The following is a 16,374-nucleotide window of genomic DNA, read 5'->3' as shown; positions in this document are numbered from 1 at the left end:
ACTGATCATTTTCACATGCAAATGAGATTTGCTGAAAATTTGCGGCAAATTGTCCATTGTTGCCAAAGGTTTGCTGCAGGTTCACCACTACTGGTGAAGAGCTGCAAACTTCTGGCAAACATTTGCGGTGAATCGCAAGCTTATTTGCATGTGAAAATAATGAGTGGCAAGTTTGCAGCTAGTTTCCCAGAACACTCGATTTTTTGTGAGGCCACATCCACACTAAAATGTTTTCATTCGAAATTGATGTGTTAAGTATTTTATTGTGTGTTTATATGTAATAGCAACCTTGATGCCCATGGCTGATTTCTCCACGGAGACCAATAAAGAATCAATCAATCAATTGATTGATTGATTTTGCTACATTTACACCTCTAATTCACACTAGAATGGCATTTTCCTTCACCGAAATCCTTTACATTACCGCAAACTTATTCGAAAATATATTAGTGACGCGTCCACACTAAAATGTGTCTGCATTAAAACATATTTATTCTGCTACATTTATTTCTCTCAACCACACTAGAATCGTGTTTTCCTCCAACGAAAACGGAGCATTAAGAAAACGCTCCATTAGAGCAAACTTTGGAAAACACTAATGTTAGGAAACTAAAAATATCTAAGTTCTCAAATGAAAATGGATTAGTGCATTTTTTTATTATTATTATTATTAATTTCGGTATGTTTATGCCTCTCATCCACACTGGAATGTGTTTTCCTCCACTGAAACTGGAGCATTACGAAGACACTCTCCATTACCGCATACTTTGAAAAATTAGTTCAAACGAAAATGAATTTGTGTGGGTGTGGCCTTAGACCGGGCCATTCAAAGCAGCAGCCAGTTGATTTAGAATATAGCTTCATTTAATTAGTCCGTGCTCAGGAAAATATGCCATATGTGGGTACAGCAGTGAGGCATATTGAGTGGAATCAGGGTACAAGTATGACATTAGAAATACTATGCTAACATTGACGGATATTTTAAGAATATCCGCCAATGCAAAGTGAATAAATTGCCTTCGGGTTTAGCTCTTTCCCTTTTTCACATAGCAAGTTTTACAGGTGGGTCAACCAAGACAGCTGACAAGAAAACTGGCCATTTTTTTTTTTTTTTTTTTTTTTTTTTATCAGATAAATAGTTTTAAGGGCTCCACGCCCAAACAATTATGGTAGGTAATAATATAGAAATGATTACATTGAAGTTGGCATTATAAAGTGCTTTAAACACCAGTTTGTATCCTAACCAAAGTTAAAATCTCACATACCCTATTTCCAAGTCTCTATGCTTACCAACTGTACATTCATATGTATGCGTGTATAAGTGTATGCATGTGCTTTTGTTTGTTTGTGTGTGTGTGTGTGTGTGTGTGTGTGTGCACTCCAGAGCAGTCCCACCCGTTGTTGAAGGAAAAAGGCACTCAACTCAATCTGCATTGCAGCCACATCGCTCAGTGTGGTGCTATGCAGTCTGACTGCACTGTGAGAGTTTGGATATGTCATCCTATATCTGAACATCCATTTGTATGTGTGTTTGCATCTGTAACAGCTTTGGTTATGCTATCGGGTACTTATGGTTTTGGATGTGTATCCCTCCCTTTGGCAGCACAAGACTGGCAGGTCAAAGAATCTTTGGTATCAGTGGCTGTTTCACAAACCACCCAGCTCAGTGAGGTAGCCACACTGGTTCTCACTACAAACAGAAGGTCATTTTTTATCAGCTAATGTACATAGATGCCTGCTGATTTGTGAATCACAAATCTGTTTTGTCTCTCAATGCTTATAACGCAATGCTCAGAGCATTGTTGAGCTCACAATCTAGCTGCATTATAGTGCCTAATCATATCCGTTCAGCAAGTCCTGCATCATTTACAGAAATGCTACTGTTGCATTTAAAGATGCTAAAAAACCTCCTCTTCGATTTTGAACAGCTCCCCATGGAGGTAAGGTTGTGCCCTTTGTTTCACACCCATTTTGGCAGGGTTTTTGGAGGATATTTGGGAGGAATTCTGGGTGGAAAACTTATCTTATTTCTCTCCAACATCTCTTTTACAGCCATCCCATCCTTTGTGAAAGTTCCTTCCTCCATGGCTTGTGTTATTTCACATGCAGTGCAGAGATGTTCCATGTCCAAATGCAGTCCTCCCAAGTTATTCTTTTAGAAAGTCTGTATTTTTTTATTTATTTTCCAAATGACCAACAATGTGCTTTACATATGCACAGATCATAAGTTTAGTAAGAAATAGAAATATTTTTGTACCAATTACCCGCTTTAATATAATGAAGAGAAAGTAAGAGACAGATCAAGAGAAGAATGGGGGATTGGAGGAAATAGGGCTTAAAGAGGGAGAGAAACAAAGAAATCAATAGAAATTATAGTGAGCTAGTTTTCCTATTGTTTTTCTATCCACTTCGCTGCAGTCGTTGTAGGTTCATTTCTACATTTTCAGTTATTTTTGTCATAGACTTGCTGAACTGAATGTTTTAAAGCATTGATTATTATTTTAATATTTTTGCTTTTAAAACTATTCTGATTCATTTAAAAGATGATTGTTGATTGCTATGGCACATAATGCCGGTTAGGGGGGTGGACTCTGGCTGAGAGTATGTGAACTCTTATACTATATTAAGGCAAACATTATTGGCACTAGATTTATGTAACATTTGGACTGTGTTTACCCCTTGTCCACTTCACAGGATAAACAAAACATTTGATTTGTCAGTAGGATTCAGTTGTGTGTATCGTTTTGTAACAAATATTTCCATATGCATTTGAAATGTGCCTCTCGTTGTGTTTTGCTGTCGTATCCTGTATTGACCTTTGGCCTATTGTGTATATATGGAATGAAAAATACTCTATATTTAGTTGAACTGGAAGTGGTCCAGTATATTGCCTCCAGTCCAATGCAGATGTGGTGACAGTTGTTGACTGATATTCTTCCTGCATTACAGGGTATAGATGGTTCCAATCTGTTCTCATAGAATCACGTCACTATACCTACATTTTGCAAAATGATTTTTTACGTGGCTCATTGTTTTTATCGTGGCAGCTTCCTGGTGAAATGAATGCCTGAGGTGCTACAACAACAATGACTGTTATTCTCTCTAACACAAATCAGAAAATGGCAGATTTTCAGTTCATAAATAATAATTTTTCACCCTGTCCTCTTATGACATTTAAACACTTTTACTATAATGCATTACTTATTAGGCGATACATTTTAACATTTGCATTACTTAATCAACTACATTTACAAGCTCGTTCGAGCACGATTAAATTGCGAGGTATAGCTCAACTGATACCGCTTTGCACTTGTGATGCAAAGAACCTGGGTATGAGTCACGCAGAGCATACGATTCGTCACATGAACCGAAAATGTCATAGAAGCGCCATAAAATGTCACATTTGCTTTTTTTATGGCGCTATAAGTTTGGTTTAGGTTCAAGGTTTAGGGTAGGGAGGTAGGTTTTGTTTATTTAAAACTCGATAGACCATTAACCATAAAAACCTCATCTGTTTGTGAGAAAACTCACTTTTAGCACCAGACAGTGGACATTTCACCTCGGAACTGCCGCGATACGTGTAAAGAACCGCATAGTATCATTTTGTAAAAATGTTGTCAGTCACAGTCACGTAATTTTCATGAGGTCAGGCTGGATAGTTCGGTTACAATGTGCTGACCATAGATTGAGACAGTCTGGGTTCACAGGATAAAAACATCACTCAGAGAAGATGTGTTAACCACAAGTGCCATGAAACGTCATAGCCCAGGCAGACCTCCATTTGAAATCTGTGCAAAATAAACCAAATGGAGAGCTGTGCTGGGCAAACGTGAGAGCTTGTTTCATTTCAACTTCAGAAGAGGTCAACAGCCTTCCCTTCGCTTTTCTGGCCATATTGATTAGTCTTTCAATTCATTAGCTTAGCATGTGATCTGAGAGCCTCTGTGAAACAACTGGCCATTAGGGAATTGTGCCGCGGTGGGCAGAGAGTGATGATGCAGGTGGTGGCTTACTTTGACAGCCTTGCTTGAGTAACAAGCATTCTGTGCTGTGAAAGCGCTAATATGTCCTATTCCACACAGTGTGATGGAGAGAGCAAAGACTGTAAAGCAGTTGAGATTTTTGGTTTTAGTGTTTAGTTGCCTTCTATGATGTTGACTTGCGTGCTTTTTCCATTTGGAAGTTTTTGGCTTGGTTCATAACTGTCCCAAAGAGTGACAGGTTGCATTTATGTGAAATATTGCCATTTTTGGCAGCGGTGGGATTGATTGGCACACAACAATTGATTACTTCAGATTGGACTTGGAATTTTCCGGTCTCAGCAGCCACACAGGGGGAAAGGAGTTTAGACTTAAGCCTTGGAGAAGGTGGTGGCAGATGTGCCTGGCTGGCCTGGGCTGGCACCATGGCCGTGATGGTGTTCCTCATGCCAGCGGTCAACGCAGCGGCGACGGGCATTCATGAAGAAGTTGCTGACGGTGCTAAGTTCCAAGCCCAGTTGCTGTGAAATGGTCAATTGCATTTCCTTTGAGGGACGCTTATTCTCCTTGAAAATGGCAATGAGCGTGCGACGCTGCAAGTCAGTGAAGACCAGACGCTGCTTCTTGGGTGCCATATTACGCTCCCTGTGCTGCTCCTGTTCCTTACGTTTGCAGGCTGTGAGAAGACAGGAAACGGGAAGGGATCAAGAGAAAGGGGAAGGAAACAAAGAAGATGGAGAAAAGATTTGTTAGTCTCATGTTTGCTCTACGTTCTGAAATGCCCTATTTAAGAGCAAATTCCACAGATGAGCTGCTTTGCAGGGAGTAGAATTATTCAGTCTCTGTTGTTTGGCTGTGGATTAATAGCAATTTAAGACCAATCTCCCCGGAGGTCAAAAATCATCCCTTTAAAGAGAGCAGACACAGCGGGCTGGTGGTGAGAACCTCAGACTGGTCGTTGGAGACACCGCTGTTTGATTCAATATTAATGCAGTTTGGGCTCACACTAGGAGAGCGAGTGACTGGTATAAAAAATGATGGGCCTTTGTATGTGTGTAAGAGAAAGAGAGAAAGAAATATCACAAGGGGATATTGACTCATCCAATTTTAGTGTGTATGTGTCTGTTATTGGAGATGGGGTTGTCCACAGAGAATTCTGTCTAAATGCCCCTCCAGCAGGTTTGCAGTCTGCGACTTCAAACAGAGGCCACTGGAGGGCACAGACCTAAGAGAGGCAGAGTATTTTCAAACTGCCTTTAACTCACACCACCGCCTCCCTGTGTGTTTCTATCCTGGCAGCACAGTGAGAGATAGTCTGGCTGCCTACTTGAGGGCATTAAACACTCTGAATGTTTAGTGAAAACATGAACAAGCCAACAAATGTTAAAGTACATTAACAGCTCGCAAGTACATATTATTTTATTATGTGAAGGAGAATATGATGACATTTATGTTTTAAGCAGATGCTTTCTTACCAAAGAGACTTTCAATGTCCGCAAATCATGTTACTGGCAATTACTAGGTCAGGTAACTGAGATTTTATTTTGTGTTCTCTAATTGATCTCTCTCTCTCTCTCTCTCTCTCTCTCTCTCTCTATGCAGGCAGCAAAATTTTGCTTCTTTCAACTTTCTTTGTGAATGGATCATTCATTTCACACCTCTGCCCTCTCAATTGCCTGTAAAAGCAACTCTTTCCATTTACTCAGTTTGGTCCGTCTCTGTTCCTGTGTGGAGTGACTGGAGCCAAATGGTGGTGCCCTGTATCTAATTACACTGAGCTGAGGCCCATTGATCACGTCACCTCTTGCAGTCAAATCTGTTTACTACAGGCGTCTAACTGCCTAGACCACATCCATCATATTCAAATTCCATATCATGCACTCTGCTTTTACACACACACACACACATTCATGTATGCATTAATGCACAGGCCTACATGGGCTGAATCTCAGGGGCTCCCAACCCCAATGGGGGCGGGGGGGGAGCTATTCGCGGCGGCCGCCCCCCTGTTCTCCCCCATCAATGTTCACGGGAGATATAAAGGCGCAAGACGTGATTTCGATGTTATACCATGGGTCTACAAGCAGGTGTCGCTAACGATATTCCCTGGTGTAAACTGTTTATCGGCGTAATCAATATTGGTCGATTGGTTGGGGGGGGCTTACTGAACCAAGCTCGGTGTAGAAAGGAAAAAATCGATAGCTGCAGACTTTACAGCTACAGTGAGCAGAGAGTGGGACAGGGAAGCACACATATATTGTAAAGAAAGAAATAAGGCAATGAGTAGGCTAACATAAAATTGAATTGAAGCATTTCGTCGGGATTTTTGACATACTATATTTCCTATAAACGCGCTTGACAAATACAATTTGAAATAAAATAAAACTTCCTCCTTTCTTTAAAATAAAACTGGACATTGAAGTTTCCGCCTTTCTTTCTTTCTTTTTCGAGCTATGAAGCAATTAGCAGCTACTATTCTGTTTCAAACAATAGACTATAATAATATCTGCCACCCATAAAGAATAATTCCATATGGTCTATGATATACTGACAAAACCTTGGTCTGTAGCAGCTTATGATTAGAATCTCTTATATACACTTTATCTTATTATTCGCTTTTGCAACGCACAACAAAATATTGAGTTTGTTTCCACCTGGCCCATCTTCTGTAACACATGTTCAACGGTAGATATCAACTGCTTTTGTTAACGTACGCAGTTAAATATTGAGATGCGTTAAAATATTATTATGGGAATGCAGACATTTTTTCAGTGCAGGTATAGAAAGAAAGAGAGACAAACCCGAATCTGAACGTTTATAGTACTGTTCATCTGTTCTCTACAAGGTAGATGATGACCTCCCCTACAACACACCAAGGATAACAGGATAGGCCTGTGGTGTTCAATACCGATCGATAAATCCGTAAATAATTCGTTTTTGAAATTCATTTCATCTAATTAATTATAGTTCCATAAAAATTGTTCTGGTAATGAGGCAGAACCTTTGGTAGGTCTTTTGTGGGGAATGACAAATGAGAACACACTGCAGTGTGATTTTGAATAACAATTGAAAAAAAACACCATTCCGCTGCAAATGTCCAGAAAACCTAATCTATGAATGGCCAGTTGTGTTAATCAGTCTGAATGAGGGACAGTTGCCAACCGCAGTTGCATCTTTAATTTACCGCACATTCACGTTTTTATTCAATTGAAATGGAAAGTCTTCTCGACATTGCCCTAAGCCATTCAAGTAGGTATGTAAATACTAATCCATTCTGAAATGAGCAGTCTACTTGGCCAACCAACTTCAAAAACGATTTCTTTCCATTTTTGGTTTGTGTGGTCTACATGTCTAGTGTGATGTAATTTTGTTATTTAGTTATGTCTTCAAAAACAACTTTTCTAAACTTTTTCAAATGATCAGTACGGATACAAATGCACAGTCTGAAATATATAATTCGAATACATTATAAAAATGCTAGGCTTTAATCACCCGACGAACACTATAGGCTACATAACACGACCACGAGATACCCTGAGTAGAATATGAGAGCTTGCGAAAAATAGTTTGTTTCAATTTCTTCTGTTTTGTCCTTTTGTAATAATTGGCTACAGGACATTTAGGCTATGTGCTGTTAATTGGTAAGCTGTTCTTGTAAACCAAGTTGCACTCGAGGCTCCATGTCTCTAAATACTTGACTAAATTTAGTGTAATGTAATAAGGAAAGATCAGAATGCTAATGTTCAGGTAAATTGAAATGGCAGCTCAGTCAGTTAAGAAAATCGATTTGTTATTGAGACTGAGAAATTATGGCAAATCATTAGCCTAGTCAACTTGCGTCAGAGAACTTTACCAAAGGAAATGTACATTATATGTCTAAAAAAAAAAAATTATATAGGCCTACTACTATAAAAACAAATGAAATGTAGGCTAGCTGTTGTTTAAAATATAGGCTATTTTAGAGTTTAGTACGAATATCACCTAGACGTCTATTTGACGTGTGTTTACATCTGGAAGACGTATTTGTTTAGGTTGTTTGCTCATCTGCAATACGTCTATAAAACGTTTCCTCTCGGATGTCAATAAGACATTCAGCAGATGACTTTTAGACGTTTATGATTAAGAATATTTGTAAATCTGATCTTTTTAAGATGTTTAGCAGATGTTAATTAGATTATGATGCTTTCCAGATGAAAAGATCTCAGACAGACATCTCAGAAATGTACGTGTGCTCTCTGGGATAGTGTGTCCACCACCACCAAACGGTCTAGCTTTCAGTTGGTTAGCGGTCATAGCCTTTATGTTCAAAGCCTATGATAGGAATCGTTGCCATATGATATATGATTTATAACGATAGAAAACAGTATGTGTCTTTGAAGGTATGTGAAACGTAAAGGCGCGAACGATAGGCTACACGTAGGCCTACTACTCATCAAAGGCAGTCATGGCCGTTTGAAGTAGGGCTACATTTGTGTTCGCTCAACCAGGCTAATGCGTGGTTCGCCCATGGCAGGGTCCTGTCTTTGAGGGTTAAACTTGGCTTCATCTTCACAGTTAATTGGGACTATAATAACCGAAATCCAAGAGCTCAGAACACTGTTTCTCGAGTTCTTTTGCTTCACAAAGCCTAAATAAATAAATAAATGGTGTCTCCTGTGAAAGCTAGTGGTGCATGTGAGCTCTCTTGAATTTCAAGTGGGAGGACTGAGGGAGTGGGGAGATCGATGATAGGCCGCGCAGCCCAGCCGACCAGTCTGCCTAGGATCGATGCGTTGAGTGCGGCTAAACTGAAATTTGCAGCGGGGTGGCTCCCGTGGAGGCCCATCTAACGGTGGTTAAAAAGTAAGTGTGCCATGAAGTTGCACTTGTATAAGCATGAATTGTTATAAGCATTCATTCGATTTTATTCAAGATTAACCGGGGTGTGTTTTTCATAAGTATGCGTGCGTGTGCGTGCGTGTGTGTGTGTGTGTGTGTAAATTTACATATATAGATTCAGTGCTAGGCTAGTAGATCTAGTCTTGGCTAAAAAAAAAAAAAAAAAAAACACCCACATATCGCGAAAAGTATTTTTGGGAACCTGCTCCGACAAACATGGCAAAACGGCGAAAGACGTTTATCTTGGAAAATCTTCGCATTAGCCTATAGTTCAAAATGAAAATTCTGTCATCATTTACTCACCCTCATGATGTTAAACCTTCTTTTGTGTTCCATAGAGAAAAGAAAGTCTGATGTTAGGCAGAATTACAGCCTCAGTCACCATTTACTGTCACCGGATGGAAAAAAAAAGATGCAATGAAAGTGAATGGTGACTGAGATTAACATCCCTGATAGCACAGAACATCACCCAGACGTCTATTTGATGTGTGTGTTTACATCTGGAAGACGTTTTTTTTTTTTTTTTAGGTTGTTTGCTCATCTGCAAATATAAGACGTTTCCTCTCGGATGTCAGTAAGACATTCAGCAGATGTCTTTTAGATGTTTATGATTAAGAATGTTTGTAAATCTGTTTGTAAAGATGTTTAGCAGATTTTAATTAGATTAAGATTCTTTCTAGATGAAAAGATCTAAAACAGACATCTCGGAGATGTACGTTTGCTATCTGGGATACTGCTTAACATCTCCTTTGGCTCCACTCAGAAGAAAGTCATATGGGTTTAGAAAAAACATGAGGTGAGAAAATCATATTAGAATTTCTTTTAAGGGTGAACTATCCCTTTCAGCATCTGCAATGAGGGGTTGTCCATCAATAGGCTACTTTTTAGTTAATTAGTTATGTAAAGAAATCTGGCTTATGTGGACTTTATGATCTGGGTGAAGCTTGTTAACAGACCATTTCTGTCTCTCTAAACCATTACTGTTGAGGTTGGCCTTACATTTCCAGCTGGTCTATAACAACTGGTCTGACTAAACGAACACATGACTTTTAAAAGGGTCCCACCTTTTAAACAACCAATTGTTAAGAGTACCATTTCTTTAGGACTTATCACGGATTGATTTTATCTTTCTCTCTGTTTTGATTTATTGGACGTTCGCCGTTTTTATCAGCGGGACTTGGTGCTAATCGTCTCAAAGGTCGATGTTTTGACAGGGGCCAATTCTGCTGAGTTAGCCGGAGATGTAGTGTGCTGTCTTTTTCTGCATAATGGCCCCCTTCGGCATATCGAGGCGGCCTATTTCAGCTTATCGCCGCCCGTTTTGCCCGGTTCAGCCCTGTTTCACTGTCGGCCCACTGGGAAATGTCCCGGTTCTCCCCATGGCCAGTCCGACACTGGGGGCAAACCCGTAGGGCTACAAGCTTTAGCTACTGTACACGCAGGTGCTCAAAACATAAATGTTTTTTTTATTATTATTATTTTATTTTTTTTTGAACGCCTAAAATCTCAAACTTTTAAACCTCATTAATTCAGGCTTATTGTTTACGTGACCATAACACACAGCTATCGTCGTGAGATCAATAGTTGAATGGTCTAATAACACTGTTGTTTAAGTTAAACATCCGCCCTATAGGTCTATCGATGCACAGTCATGTGTTTGCTTGTAAAGGCTGCTTGACCTGCAATTACAGTGAAGTGAGTTTAGAGGCCTAAAGAGCTGAGAAACCAAACACCTCGCACAGTGTCTTGAAAGAACATTTAAAACCTCTAAAAATATCACAGGATCAATCAATAGGTTTCATTTCTTGTGTGGACTCATGCTGTCATTGTGTACACCCAACTAACTTCGCAGAATATTGCAAACTTGGCTAACGACTCAACGGTACCAGTCGGGTTACAACATGCTTTGAATAATTTAGCTGGTTGTGGGCACAGTGTGTCTGTAAATGGCGTAATGGCACACCACAGTCACTGCACTGTTAAATAACATTCAAAATCTGCAGGGTTTTGGATGTGGTTTTGACCACATTGGCTAGTTCATATGTTTTTACAAGTTCATGTTTAATTGTATATACATGTATACACCACTTAAAGGCGCAGATATGATTTGCCAATAGCCAAATACTGTATGTTCATATATGTAGGCTAGGTACGCACACATTGAATCTACTGAAAATACATAGCTTCATATTTGATCGCACATTGATGTTACTAATTTATTTATGAAATTCGATATTGCTTTTTGCATTGATATCGACGTAAAAACGTGTTAAGCATTGACGTTTTCTCGTCACACTGCGTCATAACATTGTTACAGTGTTTCGTATTAAACACCTGTCTCTACGGGCAATTCAAGCCTAAAAATAGGCTACTTCGACAGTATTTTCGTTTTTATTCCTTTTACTTATTCTTATTTGTGTTGTATTTAATTCGGATGTATTTTGATAAATAGAAAATTATATATGATGCCACAATCTGACTGCAGAATAAAATGCACCTCATCACTCTTTTTAAACTCTATTGCGCGAGCTAGATTCTCTAATCAGACAATTGTTTTTTTTTTATTTATTGTTTTTTTTTTTTTATTCAAAATGATGCGAACAAATACATTCCGCTAACAGGGAAAATACGAAAAGTAAAACTTTTGTCGGTTTCTACATGCATCTTAAGATGTGGTAGGAACTATGTTTAACTTTTAGGCCACTCTAATAAGATGCATCAGTATAAGGCAGAGAGTAAATTGAATTTATGCTACACGCATAATTCAAGCAAGTTGGAGGCGTTGTTTTGTAATATCAGCTCTGATACAATTATTAAATCCCCCCATGGTAGAATTTAGTGGTGACGCAATGCAATTTAACCCTTTGATGCTCTCCTTATAGGCGGCACGGTCTCTTAGCAATTTGATTTAAAGGTCACTCTCTCCTATCGACCCATTTTGGTGAGCGAGCACAGAGATTGATCATGAAAATCTAAGCTCGTGGAGACAGTATTGCGCGCATTATGAAGCAACAATGTTGGATCTCATGGTGGTGCATATATCTGTTACTCTGTCCACAATTATTTTAATGAAAAGGGGTGATTTTAGAACTTACATCTGGGCTTACACTATATTCCTGTTGTCTGCCATAATGGCATTTATCCGCAGTAGATTGATTCGTTTCTGCTATAGGTAACACTGCAATCAACAAAAGCTATGGCCTTTATGTACGTTATTTACAAATTGGAATATTCAAACTGAAGTAAGAAATAAGAAACCCTAACTATGTATGGTGCAATATTGTTTTTATGCCATACTAACTGTGAGCCTAAAGATCTAGACATGGTCATGGCATTTGCGTAAAGAGGATAAGATTCTCTTCAAACAAGCTAAAAAAATCAAATGTAAAAAAAAAAAAAAGCCTAGTATGCATTTGTTTACCAAACAGGTGACCACGTCTTCATTTTTTCCTCTTCTGGCTCTATCAATTATTAAGGGCAGCATCGATCATTTTCTTGGCCTGCGAAAGCTCGTCTCCCCTGAAAATGCCTGGATTCGCTAATCCTAAATCAACTGCGTTCATCCTCGTGGGTTGGGAACTGGAGGCAAGACTCGAAGTCATTTTGATGATGATGATGTTGACTGAAAAGCAAACAGTCCACTTAAAAGTGTTAAAGTGCATAAGGGACACCTTGCAGTATCAATTAAAATGCATCTCTTTGGTTCTCTGATTGCTGATCTATCTGGGCAAGATTGAAGACTCCAATATGGCATGAGAACAGGCCTTAAAAATTGCATAGTCATGCTCTTAATTTATAAAAAGGGGGGAAAGGGCTAAGTCCACTCACTCTTTGTGGTGCATTGCGTATAGAAACGCAGGTTGACTTTATTAGGTAAAATGTTCCTTGTCTCGTGCACATATGACTACAGGAAAGACTGCATAAGACAGGCTACACAGTCAAATCTACCTCCTTACAAAATAAACTGTAGGTAAATCCAGAGTCCAAGGTGAGAGAGTGCTGAGCCTGTATAATTGATAGATGTACTGGCTATCTTTATCGATCGCTCTACTGATTGGACCAAATATATTGAGATGGAGTGTGGAATTCAGCACAGATGCTGAGATGAATTGTTTTTCATCGTTAATGCAATCTTTATACGTCCCTCCCAACTGCACGGCCCCGCGCCATTCGCCTGCATTGCGCATTATTCGAGGATTGTAGGGTACTTTTTCTTTCAAAATTAGTTTGGAATGCGATATGTCAAATATCCTACCATATTGTATATGCTGCAATATTGTAGACGCATAAACTGCATAAACGCAATGTCAGCGAGTTGCATCAATGAATTGTATAATATTACTGTATATTTAACTAGCATGAACTATGCCTATTCTGTCGCAAAACGGTTCACCGCCCCAGTAGAACAGTATCAAATGGTCCCACAGACACGGGCATCACATTAGCCAAGCAGTGCCACGGCATTGATTTCTGTGACTGTGATGAATTTGGAATAGTCATTTGAATTTATTGATTGATGTAGTGAACGAGTATGTCCATACTCTCTTTGAAACACAACCCCCCAACTTCTACATGCGCGCGATGCATAATGGATCATTTAAATGCATCTTTGTAAAATCATAACATATTTGCATAACATAGTAGCCTATTTCCTCATTGCGCTAAATGTATAGATCCAGGAAGTGAGCGGACTGTTTTTTTATTTTATTCAAGGAGTACCAGGGTTTGTCGAATTACAATATTACAAAGGTCATATTTATTATTATTATTATTATTATTATTATTATTATTATTATTATTATTTTATTTATTTATTTTTATTTTAATCATAAAGACCGATATTGTAATTTTAACTCCTTGGCATTCACACTTTACACTTTTATAGTGTTCATGTTACAGTACATGCATTAATGAATTGGTGTAACATTAATTGTGGGTAACGTGGACACTGATAGAAAAGTGTTGAAGAGCAAATTAAACTGAGGACAAAAGCTTAAAAGTTTACCCCAATTACATAAATGCTGCTACCTGTTGCAATCCGCGTCTCCCTTTCAGGGAAACTCAATGTGAGGAAGAAATAACAAATCCCGATGTCCAATTAGCTTTAACTACAACGGCTATCTTTATTTATCAGAACCACTTTAAATGCGCAAAGGAACCATTTACATTCCATTAAGTGCTTTTCAACAGGGCATTGACCGGAACTAAAATATGCCACTATATCCTGGTTAATTGACCCACCCTACTGAAATACGACATGAGGTGATGATTTGGACGGTTCAGTGGCCTCTATGCTAATCAAAGGTAATGTTCAAAACACACACTGTTATTTTTATATTCCCCGCCTTTTTCAGGGGACACATTTTTAAGGTCGAGATTGCACTTCAGCGAGGGTCACCTCTGTTGTTACGTGGCAGGTGCATGTTCATGTCAAACTCCAAGTCTTCAGGAATTACTGAAATTATTCTGAGAAGAAAAAAAAACCACCTATAAGCTTTATGACTGTTCATCACTTTGACCATTTAGGCCTTTGACACAGGCCTTTGAAAATAATTTTAAAGTATTTAAAGGATTGGTGTATGTGTATAGGCTTAAAATAATTTACCTGCAGTTTTAAGCACATTCTTATATTTAAAAAAATGAGGCTTAACAGTGATTTATAGGCTATGTATTATATTTGCTTTGATTTTCAGCATCTATAATAGTTTTTGGATGCCTCTGAAAACAGTTTTTATTCTAGTTCAATTAGATTGCTTATTTCTCTGGCCTCTAAATCTATTATTTATTATTCTCATCTGCCATCAAAATGTATTATATTTTTGAGTAGTAATAGACCCCAGATTTTGTGTTAAAGCATCTTCCTGCCTGTAAAAAAAGTATCAAACAAGCAGCTGATAACTATTGCGTGAAATCAAGCACAAATAAAGTGAGTTTAACACTCAAAAATATTTTGGGGGGGGGGGGAAGTGTTTTAGGTCATGGCTTCTTGGGGTCTTCCGATTTTTGATCAAGTGTAGCCTACAATGTGTTCACTACACTGTTGAAGAGAATGAGACCAGAGTGGTATAGATTTGTGTGACTGTTTTGATTGACTTGGGGCAGGCCTCTAGGGCAATATCACCTGGATCACATGGTTCTGTCACATAGCGATAAGCAATCATTTCCTTTTGGGCTGTAAAGTTTGCTGGAGGAGGCTTCGGTCACCTTCACTCACCTGCAAGCCTGAGGGCCGACATACGCTGGAACTCGGGTTCCTGTAGCCACTTCCACATCCTTCTGAACGTCTCTCGACCTGACTTGAGTTTACTCCAGGGTTTAGGATTCCGGAGGAGATCAGAGAGAGTTCCTTGAGAGCGACACAAGATCCTCTGGGCGAAGATGGCCTGTGGAATGCTATACCTCTTTAACTCCGCCGTTATTCGCTGAGCCACCTCTTTGGTGTTGATCTCCTCCACCTGCCCGGACCCTCCACCCTGTCCGCCGGCTCCTGTTGTCTGTCTGTCGCGCTCTGAGAGCACCGACCCGTTCACCTGAGAGTGCGAGTGATTGTGGTGGTGGATGCCGTTGAGGGAAGACATGATGCCCGCCCCATGCCCCCCCAAACACCGCGTCAGGTGCTCCTCGCCCCTACTGAGCATAGCGGCATGGGACTCGAAGCCTCCCGTGGAAATCATCTTGTCGTTCCCTAGGTGTGAACTAGGACCATAAGCGCCCAGAGACTGTTGAGAGTTGTGCAATGGCCCAAGGCCATTGGATAGAGGCGATAAAGGCTGTCCCATGCCGGACAAGTCTTTGGAGTAGTGGCCGTAAAGATTGCTCATGGACGCGAGGCCCCGGTCGTCCCGCATCAGCGTGAAGCTGCCGCTGACGTTCCCGGCAGTGAGACGCTGGTGCGCGGGATGGTGATGAGCGTGCGGGTGATGGTGGAATTTCTCTGAGACGTTGGATATGGGAGGCAGGTGGTGCTGCAGCGGCGTCAGTGTGGTGTAAGTGCTGCTGAAACTCATGCTTGAATCGCACGACATAGTCATTGCTGGATGCAGGGGACCGGACAACGAATGGTCCGTGCGATACTCCCCAGCACCGTCCAGAATTGAGGCCATGCTGGAAACCATCGCTGCTGATCTCCCGTGCGATGATACCAAGTTTCTATGTGTCGCCGACTGCCGTGCGTGAGGAGAGTTCATCAAGTCCCCCGTTTGATGGGAGTGTGACACTCCGTGCAGATTTCCAATGTTTTCCATTGTAAGTTCCATTGTTGAAAGACACTGTTCTCTCTCTCTCTCACACTCTCTCTCACCCAGTCACACTCTCCCTTCCAATAAATTTTAAACGATCTGAAAGCCGCGCGCCATTGATCCCGAGATCTTCACTGTTAGTCAATCCAGCGTTTCACGGGGCTCTCTCAGTGCTTCAATACCACCACGCACATGCACGTACGCCTGGTGTCTGTAAACGCTTCTATCTATCGCCGTGGCGCGCCTCTCACTACTGACAGTCCAAGCTGAGCGAGTGA

The 16,374-nt window shown here is 40.1% G+C and overlaps 1 protein-coding gene across 1 annotated transcript; it reads right to left on the bottom strand.

Annotated features, from left to right (window-relative positions):
- Positions 1-4,351: 4,351 nt before the first annotated feature.
- On the bottom strand, positions 4,352-16,114 carry LOC127438316 (hepatocyte nuclear factor 6-like). The gene is made up of 2 exons (XM_051693825.1): positions 15,073-16,114; positions 4,352-4,656 (listed from the first exon to the last, which is right to left on the bottom strand). The coding sequence occupies exons 1-2, from the start codon at positions 16,112-16,114 to the stop codon at positions 4,352-4,354; spliced, it is 1,347 nt and encodes a 448-aa protein (XP_051549785.1).
- Positions 16,115-16,374: the final 260 nt, after the last annotated feature.

The sequence above is a fragment of the Myxocyprinus asiaticus genome, chromosome 49 (assembly GCF_019703515.2).
Source record: "Myxocyprinus asiaticus isolate MX2 ecotype Aquarium Trade chromosome 49, UBuf_Myxa_2, whole genome shotgun sequence".
Taxonomy (NCBI): Eukaryota; Metazoa; Chordata; class Actinopteri; order Cypriniformes; family Catostomidae; genus Myxocyprinus; species Myxocyprinus asiaticus.
Note: the sequence above shows the minus strand (reverse complement) of the source record. Positions and strands in the feature narration are given on the sequence as shown.

Bases quoted from the DNA above. Each gene is read 5' to 3' on its own strand.
- LOC127438316 (XM_051693825.1), bottom strand. From the start codon at position 16,114: ATGGAACTTACAATGGAAAACATTGGAAATCTGCACGGAGTGTCACAC. The intron at 4,657-15,072 runs GTGAGTGAAGGT...GTCTTCTCACAG, and splicing joins GTCGGCCCTCAGGCTTGCAG to CCTGCAAACGTAAGGAACAG.